The sequence below is a fragment of the Lepisosteus oculatus genome, chromosome 19 (assembly GCF_040954835.1).
Source record: "Lepisosteus oculatus isolate fLepOcu1 chromosome 19, fLepOcu1.hap2, whole genome shotgun sequence".
Lineage (NCBI taxonomy): Eukaryota > Metazoa > Chordata > Actinopteri > Semionotiformes > Lepisosteidae > Lepisosteus > Lepisosteus oculatus.
In genome coordinates, this window is record NC_090714.1 from 5,758,147 (window position 1) to 5,773,050 (window position 14,904).

General features: G+C 42.7%; 1 protein-coding gene across 1 annotated transcript; it reads right to left on the reverse strand.

Moving 5' to 3' along the window:
- Window positions 1–6,048: 6,048 nt before the first annotated feature.
- On the reverse strand, window positions 6,049–8,722 carry nog2 (noggin 2). The gene has a single exon (XM_015360605.2). The coding sequence runs from the start codon at window positions 7,356–7,358 to the stop codon at window positions 6,726–6,728; it is 633 nt and encodes a 210-aa protein (XP_015216091.1). The 5' UTR covers window positions 7,359–8,722; the 3' UTR covers window positions 6,049–6,725.
- Window positions 8,723–14,904: the final 6,182 nt, after the last annotated feature.

The following is a 14,904-nucleotide window of genomic DNA, read 5'->3' on the forward strand; positions in this document are numbered from 1 at the left end:
ATACACAAGCACCTTTCTAAAGCAATAAAGGGGTCTTTGTTTACACGTGATGTTAAAGGAAACCATTGTGAAGGTTACCCCCAAGCAGAAATGCATAAAAGGAGCAAGATGAATATGACTGTTGAAAATAAACATAATACGTTAGTCGAAGGCTACAAATGACAGTGTATACATATCGTGAAAAGATATATCTGTGACATCTGTTGACAAGACATCCATTGACACCATATGGTCTCCAGAGGGTGATGTCTCACATAGAAGGCATCTGCGTGAATGTCTTCGTACTTATGCAGTTGCTTCAAAGTATGCAGTTAATGTGTTCCTTTGAAATGTCAGTGATTGGTATTAAAATGATGCAAGTGCTTTAGACATGAAGGAAGTTCAGTCGGAGGCACTGCCACACTGAAGTGATGAGAGATGTTCACGCTGAGACTGTTCGGATTTTCGGCGCTCAGCCCCCGGTGCCATTTCCCGTGCGACCTCCCCCATCAGGTCGGAAACCGAGCGGGCGAAAACGCTGTCGGCAGCTGCGATTGCAACCGGATTTTGACGTCGGTGCGCCAAATCTCAGGCGCTCGGGCACTTCTTCAGTTACCGCTGCGCTCTTCAGATCCGTACTTCTTAGCGTCTGCATTCTTAGGTTTCGTCTTGTGTGGTATTGGCGGTTGTTTATGCTGCTAATATTTTCCTTTGGTTTTACAAGCATGTGCGAGAATTTTGAAAGCATGGTGGCTCTTAAGAACTGACACTAATACCTTCATTTAGTCATTCTGTGTGGTTTTGCCATGCGTGTACCGTGTTTTTACTGTGGTTCACCACACTTCTCTGTTTTACCATTATGTTACCATAAGCCCATTGTGTTTCACTGCGCTTTACTCCGTTTTTGCCCCAGTGGACAAAGTACATTTTTATAAGGGGGAGGGTGTTAGGGGATGTGTATCTGTGCCACACCTATTAACTCTTGACTGACCTCATGAGATGACACAATGTTACAATCTGCTCCCCTTACTTGATCAGCCTGTGTTTGGACAAATCTAGGTGGCTGTTTTAAACTTTAAGATTTCTGACCGGCTGGTCCTGGCTCTTGTCTGTGGGGTGATTAACCATCCGCTATTCTGATCTGTCTCTAAATGACATATTTAAATTACTCAGCTGTGAGTCTTTCAAAGCTGAAGAACATGGCAACCCTAAAACCGTAAATGGAACATGTAGAAAATAGCAGAGAATGTTTTGCAGAGGAGAGTTGCCTTTACCAATATAAGGGTACAGTATACAGTATATGCTCTCCCTGTCTAACACTGAAATCTTGATACTTGCCATTAATTTATCAAGATTGGCCTACTGATTAACCTTACTTGTTTTTTTGTTTTTTAGATTTTAATAGGTTTCAAATGTTCTAGAGCCATGTGGATCAAGTGCTATAAACAAGTATTGTGTATTATCCCGTAACTCCCACCCTCTGAAAGCTGCACTCTTCAAATTAGAGTGTATTTTAAATAAGGCACTGAATCAAGCGTTTAGCATTTTAGGGGTTTAATGCAAGGGGTGTAATCCTGCTATTAAATTGAGATTTGTTATTTCACATTGTTTTACCCTGGCAAAGACCAGACACCACAGAAAGGGTGACGGACCGTTCCACTGTGCGGCACCAGTTGTACCAAACTCGCTGCCCAAATTCATTATCTCTCCGCGAGGGCCAGGCGTTTTCCAAACTTGCTTGAAGACGTATCCTTTTACTACAACTTTTGATGTGTAGCTTAGTAGACTCTTGGCTTCTCAAATTCAATTTGCTGTACTTTCTTTTTACTCCGGCCGGGTACTGGGTGTGCTATTGCACAGCTCTTGGAGTCTCTCTTGAACAGACCTTACAAAATCGCATTATCGTTGTTAAAGGGAATATATTGCATTGCATAAAACAGAATTTCTGGGACTTTTTAATACCCATCTCGAATGAATGTTTCAATAAAACAATCCATGATGCTACACTAGTGAACTGCCGTATACTGAGACATTAATTAACGATTTCTCTTTGCTAGAGCACCTGAGAAAATCAAGGACACACCAACTGTATGCGCTGCTGTCAGGACTCGAAGAGCCGTTATGCTCGATTATTCACCTGTACAGAAAAAAACAACTGAACAACTATTAATACTCTCTAGTGTTCTATAATAACACACTCTGAAATGTAGGCTTGTTAAATGTAAGATTCTCGAAGCACCAAAAGCAGAGCAAAAGGAAACATGTACACAATTTGCTTTAATCCCGCTTCTGGTACCTTTTCTGTCCAACAGCAAAACTGGTTGCAGGTGGTGGAAACGGTCCGGAGAACTTCAGTCCTTAACCCAAATTTCGTCTTTTTGAAAACGTGCATCTTCCCTCAACCAGCAACATTTCGCTCCTGGAGACTAGGCAGGGTTTATACAGGCTAATAACGTCCAAAACGGATAGCGGGCGACATTCCCAAGAGCAGAGGAAGGTTGGTGATGCACAGCGTAACTAGTCATGGTGGGTCACCGATTCCGATAGATCATGGTCAAAGAAAGTCCTGCGAAAATGAAGAATATTGATGTGCTTTAATTAGAGTGATGGTGCATAGTGTTGTTGCAAGCTTCAAAATAGAGAGCTCACGGGTAATTCCCATAGACAAACGCGATCACAATCACAGATGGAAGACGGTGTCATTTAACGTGTGCATGTAGTGTAACGCCTATACACCGGTATTCGGATCTGGATATAAACGTTTTAAATTCCGCTGGCAGAGCTGGTTCAGTTTTGTGTTAAGTGCGACTGTCTCGGGGTTTTTCAAGCTTGACGTACTTGCTTAAGACTTCAAAGGACTATTTTTTGACGTGCAAAATTCTTGCCAGGACCCAGAGGGTTAAATGCCAACTTCAAGGGTCATCATTCATAGCCAAACTAGAGGAATGTTTCCTTTTAATCTCCGGCAGGTTCATGCTTCCACGATCCCAGATCTCTTCAGCTATGCGGGAGTTAAGCCCCAAGTATGTCGTCGTCATCAATACCTTGCCTTTTATAGTTTTTAAACCAAAATATCCCGCCCCAGGAACGCGCAAAGTTACTGAAACTTTGTTTAGTACTTAAAAAAAAAACTTGACATTGAAAACCGTTTCTTTGTCATTATGCTACAGTACCTATGATTCTGCACAATCCCGTGAATGTCATCTTTTTGTGGGGGGAAATGCCTTCATTTATTAAGCACAACCGAGAACTGTCTTGGTCAGCAATGTTGACGGTGTAAAAGCTTTTAAACAGCTTGGTTAAATGCTAAGTAACGATCTCGACAAGCGAGCAGTTTTTATCTGCAGCGCCACAGGAGTGGGAACATAACTAAAGTTGAGGTATTCCCTGCAAAGCTGAGGATACAGTTATTTGCGATTCATTTAGGTTATGGATGATGCTCCTCTTTAAAGTCGTATTTTACATCGAGTGAGAGCGATTTTGGAGCATTACGATCACTATACAGTACGTTGTATCTATCCTCGCGTTGGTTCCATTGTGCTCATCGTATAAACACGGACCCTAAAGCAAATTAAAACACATTCTAGGTCTTATACCGTCAGACATGCCACGCTGTATCTACTATATAACCAGGAAAAAAGTCAAACTTTGCCTCCGTGGAACAACCAGCCGATTTCATTAACCTAGTTGAAACATCTCTAATACCAAGTCAGAAAAAAAATATATATTTTTTAACTTGACAGTAACTAACAGTGGCGCAAATTAGCCGCAGTAGTCACAAGCGCAGAACCAACGGGGAGCTCTTAGGTTAACAGCACACTAATTACAAGAGAGGTTTGAAGGACCTCATTCACAACAAGGCGTTGTTCCATTTTTAATAGATATAATTAACGGAAGAAAAAATACACCCATTTGCCCTCATACAAGAACCACTGCACTTGTTAAACACACATTCTTTAAAGAAATTATGCCCACGTCTGTGGTTCGTTCAAAACAGTCATTCCCTTTATTTAAGTCCCATTTCTTAACACGCAGAAATGATCTTTTGAGAGCAGTCTAGTCATAAACGCTGTTTTTTTTTCGCTCTGTGCATTACAACACTAAGACTGGGAGCAGGCAGCAACACAACACGTTATTAGTGCAAATATACATTTGTATATTTTTGTATATGTACACAAAAGCACAATACTGATATATGCTCTGTGGTCAATAACGTGTACAAGGTAAATACCCCTCAAACCTGCAATAACTATACTTAGATTTAGGGACAGGCTATAATCTCTTCTGAACTCTGTGACCTTGTACGCATGGGTACCAAAGCAATTGAGCAAATGACAGAATGAAGCTGACTAAAATACGCAACATTTTAAATCGAGCCACTGGTTATGAACGATGGATGTTCGTATCACTCTCTTCCTGGCACTTCAACGGTTAAACAAAAAGATCAGTTTGGGCATAACTGTGAAGCACACCGGTGCGAAAGACAAACCCAGATGGGCGCGTTGTCGACGAACTTTCCTCCGGCAGTCGAAGAGTCAAAGGTCTCTTGAAATAATAATAATAATAAAAAAAAAAACTTCGTGTTCCTCGAAATGCATCAAGACGCTCCGAAAAGCCGGGGTATTGAATTAAACGCGAAGTGGCCCGGGCGCATGACGATGTGTCCTCGGGTTAAATACCGCTCCAGCAGCGTGTTGTCTTTCACACAGCGCTGGGAGTTATACGCCGGGCTGAACTTGAAAGGGTTACTGTTATTCCCCAAGTACTTCATTCTGTACAGTCGAGAGGGGGCGGCTAAGCGGCGCCTGGGAGTCAGAGCGAAGCTTCCAAAAACCCTGAGACATCACCAGGCAAGACAGACTGCGAGCAAAGCGTCCCCCTCCTCTACTGGCAAAATGCCTTTTCCTTAAAAAAAAAAAAATCCCTCCAGCTTTTCTGTCATAAAAACCACACAGCAAGTGACTAAGCTAATCACGATCACAGACTTGTGAAACAAAATCACTAAAACATGCGTTTAGGAGAAATGTCGCCAAAATGCACGCTTCTCTCGGTGTTCCCGACTGTAATACCATCGAACCTTGCAAATATAAACATTTTAAAAAGACACAATTAAAATTACCGCTGGAATTGGAGCTAATAGCGTACACGCCGTTTCCATTTCAAACAGACCGATCCCATACTTAGTTTTAATTACACTTCTGAAGGTCGCTTCTCTAATAACTTACAGGCTCCTTATCCACTTTCCAAATTAATTTAGCCTGATGACGTCGCACACCAGTTAACCATTTTTGATTGTTTATTCCAATCCTGTACGGCTGTCAGGGAAACTTTTGCATTATAACGCAGAATTGGAGTCGCTGTGTGAAAGCGCCCGGGAAGGTCAGCGACTTTCTTGGCTCAGAAAGCTCTGACTAGTCCAGTATTTAACACCGCGTTGAAATTCACCGAGTCATATTTTACGGGTTACACCGTTGCGTCCCAGAAATGTAGGTGACGCCTGACAGGGACGGGTTAACACGGCGTGCCCCCGAGTTTCTACACAATTTCACGAGGAATAGGAGCATCCAAGGCTCAGATGCTTTCTGAACGTTTCTTGAGGATTTGAAGTGGGGGCAGTTGTAGCTCAACCAGCCTGGTTAAAGGACAGCCTCCCAGTCGTAGGACGGACCCCCCGTTCAGAGTGAGGACTTAACCAAGGTGGAGCAGGGATGCGAGAGACGGAAAGCGAAAAAAAAAAAGAAGTGTTTGCGTGAGATATAAATAGCTAACGTCGGTAAGGATCGTGATTTCGGGCAGCTGAAAGAAATTGGCTTGTTTGTCGTTAATCCTTCCCGAGCTTCATTTAAGAAGTGCATTTAATTACAGCTCTGTCAAAGGTGTTTTTGTGCTTCTCCTGCGCATAGACCGGCGGATCATTCAGACATAATTGCGCCTGTTGTACAAACATATACTGTACCATATACGTGTATATTGCTTTCCACCATTTGTGTTTTTGAAGGAAACCCTTTCTCTTACCAGCTCACTTGAGTACCCCTCAGCACGCAGGTTCAATCAACTAGCGTCACAGAATTAACATTTAAAAGATAGACTTTATTGCTAAAAACGTGTAACCATTATATTTACACTGATATGTTTTCTTTTTTAGAAATATTCAAGTAGACATCTCCCATAATTACTGGTATACTCTATTTTTTCTTTATTTTCTATACTCACAATCGTTAAAATAATAAATAAATTGTACAGATTTGTTTTAACTTTTTTTCTACAATACTATATGTATTCCAAAGCTGAGTTCACTCCATTATATTTTTATCCTCAACTTCTTTTAATTATTAATATTAATATTATACAAAAAAAATCTAGGCAGCATCTTGCAGTGAAGGTTCAGTCAGCATTATTGTTCTGTTGAAAAAAAAAGTAACTTCTTGGAGAAGCTTATTAATTCCGTCTTCAATTTGTCATAAAAAATAAAAAAAAGCTCTTCCGTTTGAAGTGCTTAGGTTCCCCCAACAAATATGGGCTCAAATAAAATATGGTCCTGTTCATTAAAAAAAATAGCTGCATTTTTAAATTTTTTTAAATATGTACAATGTTGGTATATTTTAATTAAAATGCTATATATAAAAATAGATTTCGCTATAGTGCCCTTCAAAATAACACAATAGCCCATCTCTGTTCTGAAAGTTTACAGTGCAATAGAAACCGTATATTTCCAGTCTTCTCCCGCTCCCCAGTTTCAGGGAAACTCAGCATGAACACTTGCATTCCGAGATGACTGGGTACTGTACAGGTATCCACGTACAATACTTCTGTTTTAAAAATCCCTGGCAATACCACCTGAGGAACGTCTTGGTGATTGACTTGACCGGCTTGCAAAACATCCCTTCTGGGAAGGAGCACGACCGCTCGCTGAAACAGTTACCTTCCTTGATATAGCGCGGCCAGAACCTCACACCCAGGTCCTTCCAGGTGTATACCACCGGGCAGTGGGTGTACGTCCACAGCCACTGCAAGAATTTCCTGCGCGCCTTTTTGCCTATTTTCACCCGCCTCCCGTAGGGGGTTTCGGAAAGGTCCAGCTTTTTGATATCGTTGGGCATGGGTCCAGGGACCCTGAGCTGCGCGTCTTGCACGGACAGGTTCATCAGCACGGGAGCGCCGATGGACATGAAGTTGGGGTCAAAGTTACTCCCCAGTTTTTTCCTCAGAGTCCTCTCGGCGAGGTCCTGCTCGCGGGGGTCGTACTCCGGGTCCGGGTGCTCGATGAGGTCGGGGACAGGGAGGGTGTCACTGGGAGAGGGTCGGAGCCGGAGGAAATGCTGCGAGGCTCCTAGGTGGATGGACATCAACACGACGAGAAGCCCCTGTGAAAATCCCATGTTTCTCTTTCGGTATTATTTATTTATACAGTTATTTTTACAGATACTGTGCACTTGGAAACGAGAAGCCCGGGGGTTTCATAAATAGGCGAAGTTAAAGTCCGGGCAAGATGATACTTTTAATAGACTCCGTCGGGTTTGAATGACATGGAGCAGTGGTCTTTTATTTAGGGACCACTGGACGTACAACGCGCTTCCAACTTTATTCCTACTCCGTTCCAAGCCTTCTGACAGAGGAGTTTTGCAGAGCAATTAGACTTCAAACAATACTGAAGGGGGGGTGGGGGGGGGTAGTTTCTTTCTCCTCACCCCCTCTCGCTCCCTCTCTCTTTTTACTTTTTCTCAAAAATTCACATAGGGTTTGTGATGGTCGTCATGGTTACACTTGGACTCAAAGCCACGACAAATTGTCTAGACTAGATGACAGCGGCTGGCGTGAGAGTGTTGCTTGGAATGAAACGTTCTTCTATAGATCCGTGTTTCCCAGAAAGACGGGGAAAAAAAAAACAGATCGAGCACAAAAGGACGAAAACCACAAAACGTCTTTTAAAAAGTATACACCGTTCGCAATATCACACTGTCCCGAGGATGTTGCGCGTTTTTCTACCTTATTCCTCTTCAGCAACGAATTTGAAGGAGTTCAGTTTGGGGACTTCAAAACGCACACCCACAATCCGCAATTTAAATTAAAATATATATATAGCTGTTTTGCAGCCTCTGGTTTTGTGACGATTTTGCAATCAAACTGAAATATTCCAGAAGTCTTCTTCGCAGGATCCAGGGAATTATATTCGAATATGTCCCCTCTTATCCTCCGCAAACTTTCCCATTAAATCGTCAGTACACTGTAACTGTGGATCTGAATCCCATTCTTGATCCACGCTGTACAAGTCGGTCCACGCCAAAATGCAAGCTGCTCCTCTTCTTCCAAAGAGTACATTCCACGAAGAGGCAGAGAAGTGAAATGCCTCTTTCACGGAGAAAACACGTTGAAAACTCGTAACTGCTGAGGTCTGACCACCGCTGTTGAGTCTTCCACTAGTTTCACAAACTCAGCTGCACGCAATCCATTTTACGCGTATAATACTTTTCACTTTTCTTCAAGCAGACACTCTTTCTCCTCCTCTGTGACATTGATCTCTTCTTCAGTTCTTTTGCTAATTAACAGAAACTAAAAGCCGTGCCACCGGTGCATGGTCAGGCTGCAGTCCGAGTAGAGGAGACTCTGGGTCGGTGAGAATTGGTGCCAGTTCCCGGGGAACTCTCATCCCCTTGATAGCTGGTACAGTAGCTTCAGTTACAGGGGGATCCGAGACTGGCTTTGCAGATTTCTTTGCCTGTGCACACTGTGTGAGAGTGTGTCTCTGTTGCGAGCAGAGCTAAATCCCAAATTAAATATCCCCCTCCGATGGTACAAAGTGTCAGCGGGTACTGCCCACTCCTGTCACTTTCACTGTGATTGACAGCCCCCCCAACCCCCCCTCCCCCGTCAAAAGAACAACCTCTCCCAGTGATTCCACCGGGTCCTAAAGACCCCCCGAGCAAAAACTGCTAGTACCGCTAGAAAAGTTTAATGCCTATAGCATTCCTATAGCTTTATCCAACTATATCATAGAAATCTCAGAAGACTGAATAATCCCATTGACAGATTTCTCGTTGCCAAGCTTTATTAAACATATAGTTGTCAAACCGGACGCACAGGTGACTGCACGTCGACACACGCCACAGATAATGGACTCAAAGCGAAGTCCATTTTCTTCTTAATTGAACCACTTCTTCATTTCTAACATCCAGCTGAGAAAGACCGCGATTCGGTTCAGCCAGCCTGCTAATATTAAACGTCAAGCTGTATATCCTACATGAGCCTTTCATGAAGAAAACATTTTCCAATACACGATATCCAGACTGCATGAACTGCCTTCGTGTAAAAAGTTGATAATAAGGCAAAGAGAACAATTGACTATACGTTTTTTTTTAAATGACAGGCTACCAATTTGAATAGCTGAACGACATAAAATTGATATAGCTGAACTACTTAAAATTGATATAGCTGTAAAATTGCGTTTCTCGTTCTTATTTCAATTTGCACTGTCAACAGCGAATACAGATATACATACAAAATAAAACATGCATTTTGTAGGGAAACATTTATTTTCAGAAGTCGCCGCACTGGATTTGTTAGGTGTTAGGAAAACAGTTTAATAAGCTAATGGAATACAACAAATATATATTACATGGAATTAATGCGGGAACATAACGTAGCGATTTGAATATCTAGTCCATAACTTTTCATTATGTAAAAAGGAGAGTACAATCAGATATCCTTTCAGTACAAAGATGCAGTTAAAAAGGTAAAATGCAAAGTCGAATATTAATAGGGTTGGAAGAAACTTGCAACTGAACAATTCCACCTTCAAAATCAATTCCTATTTTTGTTATGACAGCGATCTTTTTTTTAAATAAATACCGACTATGACATTTAATACTTGAGACAATCGGGTAAAATTACAATCCGCACTTCTTTCACATAACATGCATTTCCCCAGTCAAAACGTTTTTCACTTCGGATCAATTTACCTCTTCTAAACTGGTGCTATTTCTTTTAGTTAACATTTACCCTTTTAACCATACTGTGACGTTTGCACAGATCCTCACAGTTAAAGCTGATTCGTATTTTCTTAAAAAAAAACCCGTAATAACAGCATTTATCGTAAATTCATGCTTAAAGAAATTACAAGCCTCTACTCTTTTGTATGTTATTTTACCTGATGTGATGGTCTGCAGGTTGCAATTGGTGGACGGTATCACACTCTATCCTTAAATAATTATATAATAATCAGCATTAATCATTTGTTCTCTTGTAAGGCTTGCTTTCTGGTTTTCCCTCACTTATTCCACTCAGTCATCACCCAAAACAGCTTTCGATTGTATTTGATGTTGCCTCTGCAATTTTAAAAGTTCATCGGCTGTGCCCGAGAACTTTAAGGGGCCTAAAAGGTTTTACTCCAAGGCCACCAGAGGGCATTATTCCGGCATTAGAGAACAGGTAAAGTCAGAATGTTATAATGAGGATCTCCATAGAGCCGAGCTTCCCGCCCAAATTCAGCTGTCACCAATGGTACCAAAATGCCCAGCTCACAGAACAACAGCTTTAAAAGCATAAATTGCCATAAATCGCCTTTACGTGTTGCTTATTTCAACTCTCTGAGCTGACTTTCAAATATTTCATATGCCCAGAGTAACACTCCTAAATATAAAATGGCATTACAGTGGATTTATTTAATTGCTTCTATAGTTTTGAAAAGACCGCACTTAGTTCGAGCCTTCCTTGGTTCCTGCAGAAAAAGTCCCCGGAAATGTGAAAATTTTCAGCCCCGACCGTGTTTGCGCATTTTTGCAAAACGGCAGGAGCTACACCGATGCCATGCGATTTCAAGCACAACTGCAGTGTTGAAGTTGTCAGAAACCCATTCTTCAAATTTGTACCATTTTCTTAAGCAGCAAATCATATCATAACCGTGTTTTGTCTTTTCAGAAAAAAAAGCATTGTTCAGTGGAGTCAGCTGAGGACAGTATTATTCCGAAATTAATGCGGACTATTAAGCAGAGACGAGCACGGCAATAGTGCTTTCCTGATTTGCAGAGCAATCAACTATCCGACACGATAAAACGGAAGCACAATACTCATTGGACAGCTTATCAATCTGAGGCGTCACTTTGGCATTAACAATGTTTCTGTTTGTTAGTCACAATAACGGAAGTGTTTAGGGTGTGTTAACAACAATAGCCACAATTATTATTTATTATTATTATGGTCCACAAACGTAAGAAGGAAGGAAGCAGTAGGTTACTGTATGTGAGCTCCCTGCAGCAGCACCGACCAGAAGTTTCTCCAGCTACAGCGAGATCATCACTGTCTGTGCACTGATCTGCAACCTTGGACGTCAGAGCCCAAATCCAGCAAGGACTTTTAGGACACCATTGCATCACTGCTTTCTAGAACTTAGAGCTATTCAGACCTCAAGAACCAGTGCTCTCGTAATTGAACAGATTACTTGATTCATCAGCACCAGTATGCTGAGGGTGATACCAGTCTATAAGAACAGGTGACATATAAGACTAACTTGATTGGGGATCTCCAGGACCTGTTTTGGAGACCCGCAATCAAGGATTGGTTAAATGGCCTGGTGTAATTTGGCTAATGGGTCTATACATCACTTATAATGATTATTAGGGGAGAATTGGACGCAGTGTCATTCTCATCTCCACATCCCTTTCTACACATCATCGATTAAGACTCAATGACAAGCAGCTTAGTAAGCGACAGTTTAAATTAAAAGTTGAGAAAGAAATGCTTGCTGCATTTCTTGGAAATAATACTCACGGCAGAGGTTACTCATGAAATAAAGACCCGAGTGCAGAGCACTGTTCAAATTGGGCTGTTGCTTAAGCTGAGGGCTCAACACTTCCAACCAAGTAAGCGCTCAGCTGGACCACGATCAAGAAGAGGCAAAGGTAGTTCAGGGGGAGGGTAGTAGCTCCAGGAGAAATGGTACTTCAGTAGTACTGACTCTTGTTACTACTGGTCCATAAGAACAAACAGAGGCACTGTCACAGACAGGCTCTATAGTCTGTGTCGGATGTTATGTTAGACCCTATGCAAAGTGATAAGAGCTGAAGGAGACAGGAGGCGGAGTACGGGAAGACACACGGGGGTTTAATGGTGCAGTAAAGTAACAGGGATAGTCTGTGAGACAGTGAAAGGGGAGACAAAGAGGCGTCCAAAACTGAACAGGTCCAAAGGCAGGTCAGGGCACGGGCCATGAGTCCGTCAACGGGAGATCCATCCTCTGACGCGACAAGGTTAAAATCCCTGGGAAGGGGGAACACACGGAAAACATTGAGGTCCTTGGATGATGGGGGGCAAGTTTCTCCAGAACCCTGGACTCAGAACACAGGAGGTGTCAGGGATGAGGCCTGTGCCCTCAGGAGACGGACGTAGGGTATCCTGGTGCCAAGCGGGCCTCGTGACTTCTGGACCCTAATGCTGAGCCCTGATCCCTGGAGGAGCTAAGGATAAATAGGGGGAGACACAACAAGGCACACCTGGAACACATACAAACAATCACTGGGAACTATTGACAGGAGGAAAATGGAGCGACCTCTAGGGGAGGGATGTCAACCATAACAGGCACATCTGGAAATTTAGAAGTGCACCTTCCGGGATACATATGCCAGCTGCTGTACATCAGGTGCTGTAAACCAATCACAACTAAGAAGATCATGGTAAACGTGATGGTGTAGATAGAGAATATTTCAAATTAAAGTGGTTAGTTTTCTATCAATTTAATTCTATATCATTCCACTTATATATGTTTGTGTTTCTCAACGGAAAATATCATGAAAGGGAAATGGGGAAATATCTAGGTGAGCGTCAGTCAGAGCTATGATAATGACAGGGACTGCAGTAACCCCTAGAGTAACATTTAATATTATTAAGCACACACAAATTCTGCTCGACAATAACTGAACCTGGAAGAGGAAGTAGGGTGGCTGCAGAAATTATTTTGATCTTTCAAGCTACCCCCAAGTAGAGAAATCAGAAAATAAAGGCAAGGAGGGATTTACTTAAGCCTTCACACCTACAGTAGCTGCCAACTTCATCCCTGTTTTCCTCGGGGCAAATCTCACAGCCACTGGTTCTATTCTGTGAGGGGCTGGCCAAAGGTGGAAGGAGGCTTTGGTTATTCTGCATATCCAGTAGATTAGGATTCCACAACAACACGCAAACCTTCACCAAACAGCTTGGTGCGGACAGATTTGATCCCGAATATGGGAGGTGACACTGCACTCTGAAAAACGTGAAACTATCCTCCAAAAAACATGCAATTCTTTCCTGTAATTCTCTACTCAGAAGACAATTTGGAAAAACAAAAATTGTTGTCATCTCACCTGTATAGAAAAGATGAGCCATGCATTACGCAGGAGTAACGGCAGGAGTAGGGGGGCTGCCGTTGTCACTCCTGATCAGCTGACAGCACCCGCAGTAAGATCTGTCATTGTAACTGAGAGAGAGGAAAAATAATCGCAAGAAAAAACATCACAATCAGGGTGGAGTGGTGGCTCTGTGGCTAAGGATCTGTGCCTGTGGCTGGAAGGTTGCTGGTTCAAATCCTGTGGCTGGTAGAGGAATCCTACTCCGTTGGGCCCCTGAGCAAGGCCCTTAACCCCAACTGCTCCAGGGGTGCTGTACAATGGCTGACCCTGTGCTCTGACCCCCAGCTTCTCTCCCTGTCTGTGTGTCTCATGGAGAGCAAGTTGGGGTATGCGAAAAGATGAATTCCTAATGCAAGAAATTGTATAGGGCTAATAAAGTGATGTTATGTTTGTCTAGAGAAAGATCAGATGGCACAGAGGTGTGCTGTCATGTAACTGTCCAAAGGGGCATTGCAGGGTTCAAGCTTCTGGTTTTTGGTCGGGCCGAAAGAGTCTGGACATGCTGAAAACGGTGAGATCAGAGTGTGACTGTTGACAGCACGTGATGGTAGAAGGCTGCAGGGAAAAGTCTTCATGTGAGAACAGAAGACCGCAGATCTCTAACATTGCACATGGGGGAGGAAAGACTTCACGGGTCAGAATCCTGGGTTCAGGTGTCAAAACGTATTTCCGAATGCATCAGCCTTACAAACGGTTTCACACAGTCTCATTGGCTGCAGTGCCTTTTCAATGTGTTGAAGTAAAGAATGCAGTTCGATTTTCATTTCGGAAAAGCCTTTGCTTTTGCCTCCATAAGATTCGCTGCCATAACTGAGCGATGGGAATCTCTTCAACTGAGTTTTACCTAGAAATAAAACCTGAAAGCAGCACCATGGGCAGATCTGTCCCACTGTTTGAGTTATTAAATCAGTGTCCTACGTATAGGCGCAGATAGTACAAAAAACAATGATCCGAACAATCCAGACAACTAATCACACAGGCTAGACTTGAAAATAGGACAGATCTCAACCTATGGTTTGAATAAGCATGCAAACACTTTTTTGCTTTCAGATTAGATCTTGCCTTGTTGACAACCACCCAAAAAGTAGCACACCTCCATTCATTCAGATGTACCTTGATGATACCCGGAGACGTCCACACCAGATGCTATCGATTCCTGCTCCTTCAAGGTTTGGAACCAGATTCTTCCAATAGTGAAGTGTGAGACACATGAGCCACAGGAAGAAGCGAGGTCATTCTCTTGTCAAAACAAATTGAGTTTCTTACAGGTCAAGGCCATGTGATGGACCGAGAGACATCAGAGGGAAATCAGTTTGCTGACTTAAGGGGTGTGGATAGACCAGTAAGTGGCTTTCCCTCAAAGTTTCCAGTCCAATGCCTGGATATGCTGACAAGGTACCGTAGGGGGTGCTGTCCTTAAGATGTGATGTTAAAGTGTGAAATGTTAACATTGGTAAATAAGAACAGAGGTGTTAACTCTAGTGTTCTGGCCAAGCTCTATGTTAGTGTTCTACATTCTGGCCTCCCTACAGTTCATGAAGCAACTTCT

Excerpts from the sequence above, each read along its gene's own strand:
- nog2 (XM_015360605.2), bottom strand. The coding sequence starts at position 7,358 with ATGGGATTTTCACAGGGGCTTCTCGTCGTGTTGATGTCCATCCACCTA.